At 41.2% G+C, this 14,868-nt stretch overlaps 1 protein-coding gene across 2 annotated transcripts in view; it reads right to left on the bottom strand.

Annotated features, from left to right (window-relative positions):
- cdkal1 (CDK5 regulatory subunit associated protein 1-like 1) overlaps nt 1-14,868 on the bottom strand; it is a 231,760-nt gene that overhangs the window by 154,723 nt on the left and 62,169 nt on the right. For both annotated transcript variants that reach the window (XM_059567198.1, XM_059567199.1), the window contains exon 5: nt 5,880-5,976. In XM_059567198.1, coding sequence (XP_059423181.1) covers nt 5,880-5,976 — 97 coding nt within the window. The remainder of the gene's footprint in view (nt 1-5,879; nt 5,977-14,868) is intronic.

Below are 14,868 nucleotides of genomic sequence, written 5' to 3'. Positions count from 1 at the left end.
TTTGTTACTGATGCTTTAATCAGGTTACTTGTCCCGGACAGATGACTCAGATCAAGCTCCTCTCATCTCTGGTGTCAGAACCTCTCATCAGTAAACGGCAGCAGATCAGGCACTGCTTTCAATGATTATATTCATTACGAGGCAATTGAGAAATTGTATGAAGGCAGAACCGATAGATGTGTCATGCATGTGTGAACAGATGAGGAGTCTGTCTTGAGGATGAAGGATGAAGGATTCACTCTACACCTGCGGCTGAAACACCTGTAATCTTGAACTAAACTGACCTTGTTCTAGGTTTGTGCCGATAGACCATAATATCATGAATCAACAATAGAGATATCGCCTGTGACTGATGCCTTTGACAACATCAAGACGATTAATACGACTACTACTGCTATTATCAGGCTAGTATTATTATCTAATTAATATTAGGGCTCATTTGTTCCATCAGTTTTATTGTTTTGGTGTTTGAGTTGGTGAATGCATCGGTCAGTCATCGCTCAGATGGAGGAGATCTGTTGTTCAGAGCGTGCGCTTCCTCATCATTAACAGCTAAGGGGAGATGTGTGATGTAAATAAAGATTCATTGATCAAACAGTGAAGATAGCTTCACTGATTATAACAGGAGTGTTTTTAAAGTGCATAAACTCGCACTAGACTGAAGTCAGTGATGTTCTTCAGTAGTGTAGATGCTCGTTTTCTGTAGCTGCTGTAAGAATAGCAGAGGAAAATCATAACATCCATATGCTACTTGACTAAAGAGATGTAACTTAGTTAATAGAAAGACAGACAGGACGAGATCCAGAGTCAGCTGATTCCTCAGAACCTCTTCTGCACATTTCCACACACGTCAACACTGCTCCTGCTTCCAGTCTAAACCACGGCGGAGAGAGAAAGAGGGCACTCAGGAGGAATGGCACATGGAGTGAGAATAAAGATCCTGTACTGGTGAGAGTCGGCTGGAGGCAGCAATCTTTCCTCCGCTGAGATCATTTCTGCATGGAGGACTGAGATTGCAGGAGCAGATCTACAGTATTAAAGGGTCCATTGTGAGGCACACCCCGTGGTTAAATGGTCGACCCGAGGCCACTGGGGCCATTAATTCAGCTGTACTGTGGACCGAGAGACTGAGCGCAAAACACACTGGAACAGAAATCAATTCTGCCCTAATGGGAGCCCAATCTCAGCCCAGATCCACAGCGGGACCAGCTCTCAATGCAGCTCTCCAGAAGCACGTCAAAGAGCCAGAAGAAAGGTAATTTTATTGAGTGGACTCTTTCATGTGCTAGCAGAGATGTTTGGGAGCAGCAGGAGGGCGGTGTGTTTAGCATTACAGGCGTGTTCCTCCCTCAGCTGCAGTTTTGTGCTTTTAATCCAGCCCTGGACAGAAGAACTTCAAAATCCGATGTGTGATTCCCCACAGCTATCGTTTTTAAAGCAAACTACTTGAAAGCAACGAGGGACGAGCCGCATTCACAAGGAAGTCTGTTGTCTAGACAAAACAAAGAAGTGCTGAGGCAACTCCATCAAACGCTGAGACCTCTGACCTCTGGACCGATCAGAGCTGATCCTGCGTTTGTCTGGATCATGTGCCCTGTCCTGAGCCCTGTCCTGGATCTGGACCCTCACAATGGTTCTCCTGCCGGTGACCGCTGCGCTGAGAGATGGACGGGCTCCTTGTAAATGCATAGTATAAAACAGAGTGCAATACTGTTTTCCCTGATTATTTGGGACAACCCCTAATTTACACGTTTATTCTTGGCAACACCTTCAGGCAGCGTGCAGAACTCAACACACACTGAAGGAATCGACCCGCTAGATCAGGTCACTGAAGCGGTTCTGCACCACTGCTCTGAAGATAAGACTTATTAACATTAATGAATTAGTAGGGGTGAGAATCACTTGGCATCTCAATTCAATATTATTGTGAGGTCATGATCCGATATATGCCATGACCTCCTAATATTCACACCGGTGTGTCTCATTCAGGCCAGTTCTGGTGTCACTGGTTTTAGTCCAAACCAGGGCTTCCATGTGGTAATATACTCACTGCACAGCTGCCTACGCAACAGTGCTAGGAAATCAGATTTTTTTTTCTTTAAATTAAATTAAACTTTACTGCAATCTCAATAATATGATTAAACTCATAATTGCAGCAAGCATAATCAAATTAACATACAGTACAGACCAAAAGTTTGGACACACCTTCTCATTCAAAGAGTTTTCTTTATTTTCATGACTATGAAAATTGTAGAGTCACACTGAAGGCATCGAGGGCTATTTGAGCAAGAAGGAGAGTGATGGGGTGCTGCGCCAGATGACCTGTCCTCCACAGTCACCGGACCTGAACCCAATCGAGATGGTTTAGGGGTGAGCTGGACCACAGACAGAAGGCAAAAGGGCCAACAAGTGCTAAGCATCTCTCGGGGAACTCCTTCAAGACTGTTGGAAGACCATTTCAGGTGACTACCTCTTGAAGCTCATCAAGAGAATGCCAAGAGTGTGCAAAGCAGTAATCAAAGCAAAAGGTGGCTACTTTGAAGAACCTACAATATGACATATTTTCAGTTGTTTCACACTTTTTTGTTATGTATATAATTCCATATATAATTCCACATGTGTTAATTCATAGTTTTGATGCCTTCAGTGTGAATCTACAATTTTCATAGTCATGAAAATAAAGAAAACTCTTTGAATGAGAAGGTGTGTCCAAACTTTTGGTCTGTACTGTAGGTGGTGTAAGCCGATTTTACCAGAAAAATACAGGCATGTGAACACCTTAAAGGTCCACTGAAGCACTGTGCTGTGTGTTGACATTTCAACTGAAACAGGAAGTCAGAGAAGTCCCACCCCCTTTTTAAAATAGCCAATAGCATTTAGGTTATATCACAGTTACAGGTTGGTAATTCAGAATTCAAACGTGTCCATTAAGTTTTATCTGCACCGACTCGAGCATATGATCCGCTCTGTGTGGAGTCTCTGGACCGGAGCAGATGGGTTGTGTGTGTGTGTGTGTGTGTGTGTGTGTGTGTGTGTGTGTGTGTGTGTGTGTGTGTGTGTGTGTGTGATGAATGATAACTATAATGTATGGCAAAAGAGCATCCCTCCTGAACACTCCCTCTCAACAGTCAATCAACAGTACATCTCTCCTCATCTCTCCAGACACAGCTCAAATACAGTCCAAACGCTCTTTAAGTCTCGACTCTTTAAATCATAAACAATCCAGGTCTGTTTGTTTGAACAGCTATGTTTTATTAAAGCAGGCCCGGTTAGACTCAGTCCATTCATTACTGAATCATCTCCTTCATAAACATGAATGTGATGGTGATTGCACACACTATGTCAGACAGCAGACCATAAATAATGTAATTAAATAAAAACACAGGCTCAGCACTAACAGCTGCTGAATTACTAGAACACAGAACCGATCAGTTCTCCACACTCACATCCTCAGAGACTCAACGGCTCAGTATGCAAAACGCCGGCTCATTTGCATAAGCTGATTTTTCCAACGGTAAGACCAAGCAATCATCGCCCACACGTGTAGGGCTGGGTATTGTTCAAAATCCTTAGATCCGGTGCCAATTTCGATACCTCAGTTTCGATACCGGTTCCTAATGATACTTTTTTCGATACCATGTGTTTTAAAATCCATTTCAACATCAACACAAATACATTAAACAAAACTTTTATTTTTCACCTTAAACCAAATTCTGGTAACACTTCACACTCAGGATAACAATATTAATACAACTGGTTGTGCTTTTTGGATAGGGGTGCACCATTCAGGGGTGGACTGGGACCAAAAAGTTGCCCTGGACTTTCTGGCCCACAGCAGCCCACCACATCATAACGCAAACACCCGTTTTGATGTCATTAATTAATTTAATATTTAAGTAAACAGTTTGGGGATTTTAACCAATAGGGCAACTGATCCTGACAGCAGCTGTTCATTTAGTGACTCCTAGTTACGCTCATCACGACACAAACATTCTCCTAGAACTCACACTTTGCATTCAGTTAACAGATCCATACGAATCATGCATGAAATAGAAGTTTATAAACTCAAACGATAGCTTTATGTGCTTTACAGATGAACTTGAAGTCTTTATTCATTCGAGATGTTCAATAATAGATCATCTTTGGCTCAGTAATACAAGTTCATGATCCGATTAGTGAACCGAGGATTCTTTTGAGTCAATCTTTTAAAATAATAATTTATTTTGTTTAACGAAACCAGTGTGGAAACCAGTGTTTCACAAACTGGATAGATCTGAGGTGCAGGGCAAAGTGAACGTATACAGTGGCCTGCTTCTTAGAGAAATTCGCTGTACCGGATAAATCTGTCTCTCTCTCTGTTTTTTAGACGACGTGAAAGGGGGCGTGTTTCAAGATAAGCAATGGAGTAGACCAAACTAAACAGGGAGGGAGGGAAAAACACTCATCTAAACAAATGCGCCGGCTTTGGTTGCAATACTCTTATCGCACTTTGCTGACTCGGCTTCCACTTTAATAAAGTGTAGCCACACTTTAGACCTCTTTGGCATTGTAAAACAGAAACGTTTTGAGAAAAAACAACTACACTTGTGTTGTGTGACTGCAAGTATCTTCAGAAATCCTCCCCGTCATGTCACGTGGTGGTGGACAGCCAATCACGGCGAATTTAGGTCCTTACATGCACGTATGCTACAAGCTCACACAGACTAGTGATGGGCATTTCGGCTCTTTTTCGTGAGCCGGCTCTTTTGGCTCACAAACGGCTCTTTGAAAAAACAATAACGTTTTGACTATGCATTGATTTGTTATGAAAAAAGAATACTATTTGCATTTAAATTACAACTTTTGAATGTATAGAAACAACAACATTACAAAACAAATACAATCTGAATCTGAACAACATCATAGAACCCATATTAAAGAAAAACAAATAACTGAAAGGATTAAACTGGTCCCTCTTTGTTGCCATGTTATATAGTCAGCATGAACTATCTCACTAGTTATGTTTTGTATAACTAGCATGAACACAGACACACACACAATGCTGATCATATTTTTATTTTATGAGAGATTTGCATTCAGAAATGATGAATGCTACCTACTTTCGAGGGGCTGATGATCAAATGATTCCAAATGCTGCTGTGCTTCCGACTCATTTTCCTGCTATTGTTTTGTTTTCACAGCTGTTGTGTTTTTCCTCTCCTCCGAGTTTGACACTGTGTGTGTGTGTGTGTGTGTGTGTGTGTGTGTGTGTGGTGGCTCGGCCCCTCCCTCAAGCCGTATAATTGGTTGACACCTCGTGTGTGATTGACAGGAACAGAATGTGAGGCTGATCAGACAGTCGAAATATAATTTTTATTTTTTTCTTTGAATTAGTCAATTATTTTAAATAAAACAAAATGCATCCATTATTTCATTATTACATAATGATTTAATTTCTATAGGCTATATATATTTTTTTAAATAGAGTCGGCTCTTCAGATATGCGAGCCAGCTCCCGTCGTTCACCTACAAGAGCGGGCTCTTAGAGTCGGTTCATTCGCGAACGACCCATCACTTACACAGACACAGCCGCTTGGCAAAAAAAAAAACATTAAAAAACCGGCCGCTTGGCTTTTGGAACCGAAATTTGGCACCGAAAGATAAATTATTTTTCGATACTCATAGTATCTAAGTTTTTCGTTCGATACCATAATGGCATCGAAGTTCGGTACCCAGCCCTACACACGTGTGACTCTGACTTGGTGCCGGATTCCAGATTTAACTAATGCAAATATGAGCTGAAAACAGCCCCTTCACTTAAACACCTAGCACAGACGATCATCAGCTCCAGTGTGTGTGTGTGTGTGTGTGTGTGTGTGTGTGTGTGTGTGGACGCTCACCCCGATGATGCTCAGCTCTTTCAGGTAGTCTGACCTGGGCTGGGCCTGTGGCACACATCCAGCCAGAACCACCTTCTTATTCTGCTCCTGCGCTTTCCTGAAACACACACACAAACACACACAGTCAGCATCAGTCCAGCGGTCCATCCATACCTGTAGCACTCCACACTAACAGAGCTTTTTATTATCATTTTTTTATAAAATATTAAATAAATGAAAATTCATGTATTAATGCTGTCAATAGTTAGTAAATACCACTTTAAAGACATTAACATATAGCCTTCAAACATTCAAACAAAGCTTAATTTAGTAAACACTGCATCAAAAAATGAAAAGATGAAGCTGAAAGTCAGACAACACATTAGGAGGCAGGTCTGCTGCACTCACACTGACAGATGTAGAGTAATGCTCAGATCTACTCTGGATCCACCCGGGACTCATCACTACTGGTAGTTTCAGCAACACTAGTGTCTATAATGACGGATAAACCTTCAGCCAGATCAATCTGAATCTGATGGCACTGGCTGTTCATTAGCACTAGTTCTGACATGCTTCGTTTTCAGATATTCCTGAGTGAAAGTAATATCTCTCTCCAATCAATCATGTCTCATATGCTGAAGGATCTCTTCTCTTCACTAATGTTACTTTTCTTCTGCTGTTTTGATGTTCTGAAGTCAGTTTTTCTCAATCGAGGAGCATCACTGTTGCTCTTTTCCTCTGATCTGCTGGAGTGCACACAAACTACAGTTGAACCACATCCTCATCACACGTGCAGAAGTGGCTCAAAAACACCCGAAATAAACCCAAACACTTCCTGACCAGAGCACACGGCACGAGAGTGAAGCGTACAGTGAGCTACAGATCTGTCACGCTGATGAGAGGGAAGACTCATGGGAAGTGTGTGTGTGTGTGCTCTCTGAATAGAGACTGTTCCTCAGATGACAGCAGGTTCATGAACTGTACCAGGTCTGTACAGCAAATTAATTATGCAAGACTATCAGGGGCTCAAAAACAGTTCTTTTAAATATGTCTCTGATAAAACACAAGCAGCCACATGAAATATTCAGGTGACACAACAGTCCTCAAGTAAAGTGTCAAACGGTGTTCAGTTTGTCAGAGAAGACTAAGGTCTGATGGTCCTTGACACTGGAGTGTGTTTTCTGACTGTTTGTTCGGTGCAGGACAGGCAGCTTCACACTTATCTCTTGTCAGGAGTTCTCTAACCTCATCACACATTATTGGAGAAAATTTAGACCTGTTAAACTGGCAAATGGAGGTTTCAAAATGTATTGAATAAAAGGGTTCTGTTATTTTGTGGCCAATGTGTATTAGAGAAAAACATTTATTTCATAATGATATTTCCCCCCATTTTAAATTCTTATTATCCAATGAAAGGTTAGATTTGTGTGAGATTTTTAAATAAAAGATCAAAAGGATCAACAATGCAGATGAATTTCCACAGCCTTCTTTGATCATATTTACCAAGGGTGCCAATATTTTTGGGCACAACCGTATCTGGCCAATAACTTTAGTGATTATAAAGGAGCACTTTGTAGCTTTTCTTCATACACAAAGAGTGCAAAACTTTGACAATATTTAATGACTTGATTTGATATTGTATAATAGTGATTTTATTTCAAAAAGCAAAAAGTTGAAATCAATGACTAATAAGCCAATAAACACTCCTCTGCTGCCATCTATGTTTTCATTATTATAATTATCATTATTGTTGTTATTATTATTATTTTACAGAAGTGTATGTTTACCACAAAGCATATTTTGGTCATCCCATTAAAAAAACTATTTAAATTGAATCACTTTTAGAGATTTAAAGTGCTGTAAATAGTTGTATGATGTCATTAAAAAGTGCTTGAATTTCTCTTTCAAAAGGTTGTATAAACCCTAAAAAGCACAATATAATGAAATTCTACTATTTGTGCGACAATACCATGGTTTACTGTTAGCGTTACCACTTCTTGTTCTCTGCGTCAACGCTGTTTGACCGGTTTAAACAGTGGCATGTTTTTGTTAGGCTTTTGTTTAGTTTGCCATTTGATGTTTCTCATATGCATGCTTATGAGTTTGCACCAGTGTGAACGCTCAAAACAATTAGTCACACCAGCAGAAAAAATGGTTGCATTCTGGAGCCATGTCTTATGTTTAATATCAATATATTTTGGGGAGGGGGGTGCTTTGAGTATTGTATTGGACAATAGAGGGCCTACAGGTTTGAGAATCACTGGTGTAAGTTAACAAAGGTGGTCAGAGAAGTAAAGGAATGTAAATGCTGCTGTACAGGTAAAGATAACACAGATGTCTGATCTTGACAGAAATGGACTCCTACTGAAGAGCTGGTCTTACACACTCATAACACATCCAACTGCAAAGGAGCTGAATGCATTCAGATGGCCATCGAAGCTTGTAGAAGCGATAAATACACTGGCCATTGATCCTGACTTCATTTCAGAAAGACAGTCAACCGTTTGACATGATCCTGCACTTTCCCATCAGCCCACACAATTTAGATCCGCAAACATGAAAGATTTTGATTTCCTATAAAGAATAAATCCACCATCTGGTAACGATGTCTTCTGGGCGTCCCTGGCCTTGAGTGAAGTTCCTGCAAAAGATGCAGCAGGATCCCAGAGGTGCCCGATAATCCAGAGTCTGGTCAAAAATCCAAGTCCTCTCACGAACAACAGCTTTGACCCTGATATAAGGAAAGCCTGAGCGCTGGGCAGCCTTGTTAAACATCCAGCGAGGCACCGCTGCATCAGGAGCATGACAGATCTCAGGCTTTGAGCTTCATGACTGCAAAGACACAATAAGTGTCCTGAAGAAGAGCTTCCCTGACAAGAGGAGTGGAGATTAGACGAAAGTGCAGACACCGTCTTTAGGACAGATAAGGCGAATGAAGACTTGTGTGGGTGAGATGACAGGAGGAAACCTGCACACATCTCAAAGGATCATCTCTGACCAGATCAGACAGGGGAAGGAAACTATTGAAAAGGAGAAAAGTTTGTACTTTTTCCTGGCGGATTGCTTCTCTGTGTGGGGATCAGATAGCTTTACTCCGGTGTTTGAGGAGAGGTGATTCCCTCCCCCAGAGTTTGACCAATGATGGTACAGTCCAACATCCTCTGGCACAGCACAAGTTAGGGAACTGAAGCCCCGCCCCTCCCTTTGATTGGTGACCAGAGACTCCAGGACTCCAGGATTTTTTTTTTTAATGAATAAGGAGTTTTAAAAATAACAAATGGCGAATTCAAACATTAACCACTAAAAAAATAAAGTAAATAAGAAAAATAAGCAAATAAATCCGTAGTAGTTTCTTGGCTATGCACGCGTCACTTTAAGCTCTTCCATATGACTTCAGGTCAAATGCTGTGTTCATGCATGATCCAAAGTCATAGGAAAAAATGTACTAACCAACACCGAGCTGCCTTAACCCATTTTCTGAGCCACATTTGCCATTGAAATGCATGTAAAAGATTTGGAAGGAAGTTCAAAGAAATGACCTTGTTATTCGGCAAAGCGGTTACAAATGTAGTTCACACAAAAGAGCTAACAGGCTCTTCAAGGAACAACATTTGGTGGAGGTTAACACTGACAGGTATAATAAAAGCTTGTCATATAAATTTTATCACCTCAACTGCACAGTAGTCACACATGACTGCATTAATTCCCCTACAAAATCTACAAGAGCCTTAATCCTTATAAAAGCAAATGTCATCCGCTGACATCCGCCAATGTCACAGAAAATCACATCTCCATATTCATATTCACAGCAACTTCAAAGAAGGTTTTAGACTGAATCACTTCAAATATTTACCATGGCAAACTTTGCTGTTCAAGAGTGACAAAAGTGCCTCACGGAAGTTAATCGCCATCAAGACGCAACTTAAACTAATGGAGAGCTTAAGGAGTCTGAATGCTCTACAAATAGAAGCTCATGGGAAAAAAATATTAAGATTTAAATAGCACCATTGGCACATTTGTTTGAGAGAACTGCATTTGCTTAGTTTGATGGTGATCTTCAGCAAAATGACTGTTTACAGTTTTAAAGCATTCAATCTAGTTCACACACAGCCGTGGTTTCTCCTTTTATCAGGTTTACTCTATTTGTTATCTATCACTAATCAAGTGCTGCTTCACAAAACTCAGGAATCCTGCACACACGGTCATATGATGTATGATCTAGTACAGTTATTCTCAAACACACGGATGGCACGCATCAACTTTATCACTGGAAAATCACTTATCACTCTTTTTCCAGACATCAGAATAGCATTAGTTTGACATTACAGTCAATTCTTGAGTCGTTATTTGTGTCTAATGATTTTTCTGGTTTTGTACTAGGTTCATGCCTCTCTCTGTTCACACAATACAATCATTCACACATTCATATCCATGTACTTTTGATATTTGACAAGACTCTTAATTTGATAAGCAGACTTATTAAACATTAGCCCTCATGTATTATTATACAGTAGAACTGTGCAGTCTTTCACCAGCTCTTGATTTTATAACATTTTAATTGTAATCTGATTCAATAATCGATCATTTGTGTTTACACTAGATCAGGGTTCCTCAATTAGTTTTCACCGAGGGACAAATTCTACCAACAATACCAAGCCAAGGGCCGCTGGCCTATTTATTATATATATATATTACAATTATTATTGTTGCTTTTGTTAAAATAAATCAAAAGATGGTCACAAGATGAATATTAAGTAGTCGGTTTTATTCAAACAATTCTGAACATTTTTTCTTTTAGATACAGAAGAAGTTAGCCGGTAGAATATTAAAAACAAATGTCTGCCATCAAACTGTAACACTGTGTGTCCCAAACAGACGTGAAGGGATGAGAAGTATCTTTTCCATGTAGTTTTTGTCCTAACCCCGGCGACAGAGACAGTCACAATAAGTGACACAGAATTCTGTTTCAGAGATGGTTTTTATTTTCTGTGACGTTGCAGCAGGAACAACACACAAAATATGACAGTGATACTCTCAGGTGATGATTATGTGCTTCATTCAATGTTAATGGTGTCTAGAGTTTAAATATTTTATGTGATCTTTATAGCCATAGAGAAAGCAACAATAGATATTTTACCTCAGATCTTGAAAATAAATTAGGATAAAGCAATCTGACTGTGAACCAGCATCCATAAAGATGGTATCACTCTCTCAAATCGGTTTCAGTCCTCTATTTTCAGTGTCCACTCTTGTTCACATGTCTTTTCTGTCACACCGTATCTCTACACTGGACGTGACAAGGCATTGCAAATCAATTGAACGTTGTGTCAGCACATGATTGTGTCGGGGTTATGTCACGGCGCGCTGCATCCAGTGTACACCGCGTCACTGATTATAGCAAGTTGTGTTTTATTTTGTTGCGTCACGCCGAGCCGCTCGCTTTCCTATTTAAAACTTGACTCTTCTGTAGTTACATCATGTACTAACTCTGACGAAAAATGAAAAGTTGAGATTTTCTAGGCTGATATGGCTAGGAACTATACTCTCGTTCTGGTGTAATCATCAAGATACTGTACTGTTGTACCATGAGTGATATTACACAGAGCCTGAACATAGTCCCAGCTAACACACACGTGTCCCCAGTGAGAGACGCACACAGCTCACACTCTGTTTTCAGACTGATCTGATGATCGATGATGATTGATGATCTGATGATCGTACAGGAGAAGAGCCTGCGGGACATTACAGACACTGATCTACAAACCAGACATGTTCAGAAGGATCTAGCACCAAAATGTATCTCAGAGTCTGGAGCTCATCTGGATGAGGGATCAGACCTCTTTACAGCTTCTGTGGAGGAAACAAACCTACACACACACACACATCACAAACAGAGACTCCTCTATCAGCCTGCCATCTTCTGGCTTCAGTTCCTGGCTTGTTTGCAGAAGCTCGTGCCTCAAACGGAGGAAAACAAAAGTGAAAGAGATAAGGCAGAAAAGGTTTTATGGCAAATAAAAGAATAAAGCAGAAACACACAGGGGCCGAGAGCAGCGGGGACATACGGGTCCCTCAGAGAGAAACTACAGACTCATTAAGGGCAAGAATAAGAGCCATTTCCCAACTTAATTTCCCCGGCTGCTATTTCAGCATAATGTTGTGTGGCTTATCGTTGCAAGCTCCTGTATTGATGCACTATAAAAGCCTCTCATTTTGAGCATCATTATTTATTCTAAACAGCATTCTTCTATAAAAAACGCTGGAAGGCCACACAAAGACGGCTGCCTAATTAAATTGCTATTCAGTCGCTCCCTGAAATTAATTCATGCAATGGAAAACTGCATTTTTCTCTGCAGATGTGGGGAGAGGCAATTAAAAAGACGGTTCAAGGCAAGGTTCATTACATTAAAAAAGGAGAAAGAAAAGAGGAGAGAGGGAGAGCGAGGAACAACGAGATGATTTTAATAAAGACAGACTCGAGAAGCCACTCTTGTTAGGAGCAACACTTATTTTTCTGCAGGATAAAACTCCCTGCGCTTTTGATTTGCAGCACATCTCTGCTTTCACACGTCCGTCTCTGATGATTCCTTCCATTAAATATTCAAGTGCTGCTGATGTGAAACCTGACTGTCACCAGACACAGACTCTACAGCAATTACTCCATGAACATCCCAGCTGGAGTCACGTCCGTCCTCTCGCATACAGCACAAGACAATGCCACGTCATTTAACCTGGGAAACTCAGAATCAATGTTTTAATACGATATCTGTAAGAAGGGTTATGTTGAAGAGAGATCGTCTGAACACAGCACAGCTCTCCACGGGACGGAGGCAACACTGAGAATTACTACAGGAACAGATGGAGGTCAGAGGTCAGCCAAAGCCAATTCTGCTCTCTGGCACGAGTGAGAGCACATATTACCCCCATAGTTCAACAGCCACCTTCTCCAGCAGCAGACGTCATGAAGCAGGGCCTGATGGGACAAGACTCCTGTAGACACACGCTCTGAAGATCTCCAAACAGAGATAGCTGTTGCTTAGCTGTATTTCAGTGTCAGAGAGATCAAATACAGAGGAAATTATTACATTTGTACGCTATGAATACTATAATTAAAAGACAACGTCCAGGCGAAGCGAAGGATCCTGTGACTCATCTCACATCTATGTATTTAATGAAGAAAGAGAACAGAGTGATGAAAGAAAATCTGATTAATACGCCTGAAATCTGATTCTGACGGGCCAGTCATGGTCTGGTGTTTGTGGGTAATGATGCTAATTTCATTGGTAAATGTCTGAATTTTTAATTTTAGAAACTGTGAATATTGAGGACAACAACTCAGCTCAAATGCATATTTAATGTTCATGCATGTAATGATTTGGGAAGAAGCCATGTAATCCGCAAATGTTTGACCAAATTCATATATTTTCAAAAGAACTGGAAACCTATTGAAAGCACAGCACGGCATGGACAGACTTGTGTCTGAGGCAGAAGAGCTCTCAGTCAAACTCCAAGCTTGATTTGGTGGTGTTTCCTGGTGTGGGGTGTCTGGGTGTCGCCCCCTGCAGGCAGCGGTGAAACACAAGCGGATGGGAATGACACAATCCAGAGGAGATGCTTTCATTAGCTGAAGAACATTTCTGATTCGGTCTGCACGGGCAGCATCTCTCCCTGAACGCTTCAAGCTACTTCACATTAAGGCCTCGTTTGGATTTGATGAAATATACCCTCGTCACCTTTATTCATTTTTAATTGAGTCGGGGAGGAGGATTTTCCCACCCACTGCTTCTCTGTGCAAAAACACTCCTGTTTTATTTTTTAAGACTGCATTAACCTGACCTTGTAAAGGCCTCTGAACACCAGCTGAGGAACAAATGAGATTCAGATACAGGCCACCTGAGCCTCTTTACACACATCCTTCTCTAAGCATCCGGAGGCTGATCCTGAACGAGCGCTCGAGAGCGTCAGACTCATAACGAGTCCCTGCCCATGGCTCCAGCTGTGAGAAACACCCGTCTGAAGAGAAGAAACACCAATCCAACGATTAACAATTCATGAAGAAGCTGCGGACAGTCACCTCAAAGCAGGAGATGGAGCTAAAGAGAGACAACAGAATGACGGATGAAGTGAACTGAAGATCCACAGAAGCCAGGAGGAGGATGAGATCAGAAACAAATAGGACTGTCAGGACATGAACAGACATGCAGCCGGCCGGAGCAGTCTGGACCAGCACTGATCTCTAACATGTGTTCAGAGAGATCGCTCTACACGGGACTCCTGTGAGTGCAGTCGAACGATGGGTTTGATACGCTAAAGATTATAACAGAAACAAAACATGCATTCTTTGTTTCTACAACACTGCAGAATTCAAGCATTTCCTTCACAGATAACCTGTGCTCGGATCGGTCAATCCAGTGGTGATCTACTAACAGCGGTCACTGCACAACACCAGAGACCAACCACTAGATCTACTGTGAAGGATGACCCCAATCAATCAATGATCCACTGAATCACCTCATTAAAGGTCATTTAAGGTCCTGGACATCTGTTGACTCCCTCAAGCTGCTTATTTCCAAGAATGCAAACACAGCTCTTGTCTACATGAGGAGAAAAGGTTTCTATAATACATGAAATAAAACACTGAGAACAACAGGATCATAAACCGGTAATAAACCACTCAAAACAAGCTCAGGATGCTCCATCCGACACACATGCACATATCCTGCAGTGACTTTCTAATCGAACACTGTTTCTGTTGGAGTTATTGAAGAGTGATAATGATTTAGGGTGCGCTGGAAGCCAGACAGTTTAGTCTGAGAATGTGTTCCTCAACAGCTCGAACATGTGATCCAGTGGAGGACAGACCATGCATGTGTGTAAACGTTTCACTGCATTCTATAAAGCATCATAATGAGAGAAAACCAATCCCTGTAGTCCTTCACATATAAGGCTGCAGATCTCTGCCTCTAATGGCTCCACTATGCATGAATGTGGACCAGAGGAGATCAAGCTG

This window comes from Carassius carassius, chromosome 15 (assembly GCF_963082965.1).
Source record: "Carassius carassius chromosome 15, fCarCar2.1, whole genome shotgun sequence".
NCBI classification, from domain to species: Eukaryota; Metazoa; Chordata; class Actinopteri; order Cypriniformes; family Cyprinidae; genus Carassius; species Carassius carassius.
This window is presented reverse-complemented; position numbering and strand designations above follow the sequence as displayed.